The 2,265-nt window shown below is 70.4% G+C and overlaps 1 protein-coding gene across 1 annotated transcript; it reads left to right on the top strand.

Annotated features, from left to right (window-relative positions):
• Positions 1–328: 328 nt before the first annotated feature.
• LOC123814971 (proline-rich protein 2-like) lies at positions 329–1,953 on the top strand. Its single transcript, XM_045833126.1, has 3 exons — positions 329–418; positions 1,046–1,070; positions 1,170–1,953. The coding sequence occupies exons 1-3, from the start codon at positions 329–331 to the stop codon at positions 1,940–1,942; spliced, it is 888 nt and encodes a 295-aa protein (XP_045689082.1). The 3' UTR covers positions 1,943–1,953.
• Positions 1,954–2,265: the final 312 nt, after the last annotated feature.

Genomic DNA, 2,265 nt, shown 5'->3' with positions numbered 1-2,265 from the left:
AGCTGCCGCAGAGTACCGGCGACCCTCGGTCAGCTGCCGAGTGGAAGAGAAGAGGGCGACCGTGACCGTGGACACCACAAGAGCGCCCTGTGGGGAGACGGGAGTGATGACACAGCTCGTCAAGGGCATGTGGACAGGCGCCGGCCGTCCCCGCGATCGCTCGCCGGTGACCCAGGGACCTCCCCGCCCTTCCGTGCTGTGAACCGGAGGGCGTGATGACCGGGCGACCGGGCGAGCGGCTCGGTGTCCTGGCTCACAGGCTGAGTGGTCCCCTTTCTGCGCCCCGGTCTGGTTCTATAGATCACTCTCAGCGGGGCCGCTGGCAGCCATGACGCAGAGAGGCACGCACTCGAACCAGACCAGCAGCCGCGGCCGGGAGACGGGCCCCTTCCCGGCCTGCTGCCCGGCCAGCACGTCAGTGACGGGGGGTGGGGGGTGGGGGGATGATGGGCAGGGCCGGGTGGCTGTCACAGCACTTACCCTGCAAGTAGACAGGACTTTTTAAAAAGATTTTATCTATTTATTTTTAGAGAGAGGGGAAGGAGGACGAAAGAGAGGGAGAGAAACATCCGTGTGTGGTTGCCTCTCGTGCACCCCCTGCTGGGGACCTGGCCCGCAACCCAGGCCTGTGCCCTGCCTGGGAACGGAACCGGTGACCCTCCCGTTCACAGTCTGGCTCTCAGTGCCCTGAGCCCCGCCAGCCGGGCCTGGATGGGGCCTTTGAAAATGCAGAGCAGGGGAGGGCGAGGCGAGGAAGCGCAGCCTGCCCGCACCTGCCTCCAGATGCGAAGGAAGATTGCATGTCCTGGGGGGTTCCCCCGGTTCCCGGCTTCCTCCAGAGCGCGGGGCAGAGGCCACAGGACAGCAGACCGCCCCCTTGCCCAGCTGCCGGTGAGCCCCCCGCCCGTGCCTGTGGCCCCCCGTGATCTGGGACTTCAAGAGCCCACCCCCGTCTCTGGGGCTCGGGCGAGGCTGGAAGCGCTGTCCCCCAGAGGAGCCGTGACGGGAAGACGCAGGACGAGGTTCCCATCAGCTCCTTGAGTAGCTGAGTCTGAAGGCCCCGGTCAAGGGTGGGCCTCCTCCCCCCGGGGGGCGGGCGGCGGGCGGCGGGCAGGGAGTGGGGGCAAGGCAGCGGCCAGCTGGGTTTCATGCCTCCCTTCCTTTTCAAGCTGCGGACCGGACGGTGGCCGGGCCCGGCGTGGAGAGACACAGCAGCCGCCCGCGGAGCCCCGAGCAGGAATCCGGCTCAGACGCCAGCCCCCCGGGTCCGAGACGCAGCGCCGCTGTCCACTCAGAGCAAGTGCCAACCGCTCACCTTCCTGAGGGTCCGCTGCTCGCACGGGGCGAGGTTCCTGAGCTCCCAGGGCCGGGGGCCGGCAACGGGCCGGACACGCGTGGGCTTCTGCTCTGGGCCCCGACGCCCCCCCCTCGCCCTCCTGCCCACCTCTGCCGGCCCCAGCGAAGATGCCCCGTTGACCTGGGGCCACCAGGGGGCAGGGTGGCCGGGGGACGGCCCCCGCTGGGCGGCCTTTCGCAGCAGGCTCCAAGGCCCAGGGTGGCCCGGTCCCTCCCGCCAGAGCCCCTCCTCATTCAGGGTCAGGGTCAGGGAAGGGAGGGGGAGGGGTGGCCACAGAGAGGGCCAGACCCTGCCCGGCCTGGCCCCATGTCCTGGGTGGGCTTGGGGCCTCCCTGCCCCAGGCAGCCAGCCAGCTTCCTCGCCTCCCTGGGCGTGCTCTGCCGTCTGAGAGCCCAGCTGTGCCTCGCCGTCTCCGGGTCTGGGAAGCCTCAGGGCTGCGGGCTGCGGGCTGCGGGGAGGCGCACGGCACATGGGGGCCGGGTCTCCACAGGGACCCGCTGGCTTGGGCCGGGAGAAGGAAAAAGAGCGGAGAACTGGGAGCCCCCAGGAGACGGTGAGGCCCCGCAAAGGGCGGCTGCACGCTGAGGCCACGCCTCCCCGTGCCCACCCACCCACCTGCCGCTCCCCCCACCCGTGCCTTCCCAGGCTGAGGGGGGCAGAGCGAGTCTCCCACCCCCCACCCCACAGAGGCGGTCGCAGGGGAATCCCGGGAAGACGCCTGGCAGTGCCCAAGGTCGTGGGCAGAGCAGTGACAGCCACACACCCTCCCCTCCTGGCATCTCTGTCCCCAGCTCAGCGGGGGCATGGCTGCCCCCTCCTGGCCCAGCCAGGTGCTGCCCTCGGGCTCGGGGCCCCGGGAGGGGGACCACGCTACGGGGCTCTCCGTGTGCTCAGGACAGAGGAGGGCA

This window comes from Phyllostomus hastatus, unplaced genomic scaffold (assembly GCF_019186645.2).
Source record: "Phyllostomus hastatus isolate PE091 unplaced genomic scaffold, TTU_PhHast_1.1 phas_contig_17, whole genome shotgun sequence".
NCBI classification, from domain to species: domain Eukaryota; kingdom Metazoa; phylum Chordata; class Mammalia; order Chiroptera; family Phyllostomidae; genus Phyllostomus; species Phyllostomus hastatus.
This window is presented reverse-complemented; position numbering and strand designations above follow the sequence as displayed.

What these genes read in the sequence shown, in the direction of transcription:
- LOC123814971 (XM_045833126.1), top strand. Translation starts at nt 329, where the DNA reads ATGACGCAGAGAGGCACGCACTCGAACCAGACCAGCAGCCGCGGCCGG. An exon ending in GCTGCCCGGCCAGCACGTCA is followed by an intron (nt 419 to 1,045) that starts GTGACGGGGGGT and finishes CTCCTTGAGTAG; the next exon opens with CTGAGTCTGAAGGCCCCGGT. An exon ending in TCTGAAGGCCCCGGTCAAGG is followed by an intron (nt 1,071 to 1,169) that starts GTGGGCCTCCTC and finishes TTCCTTTTCAAG; the next exon opens with CTGCGGACCGGACGGTGGCC.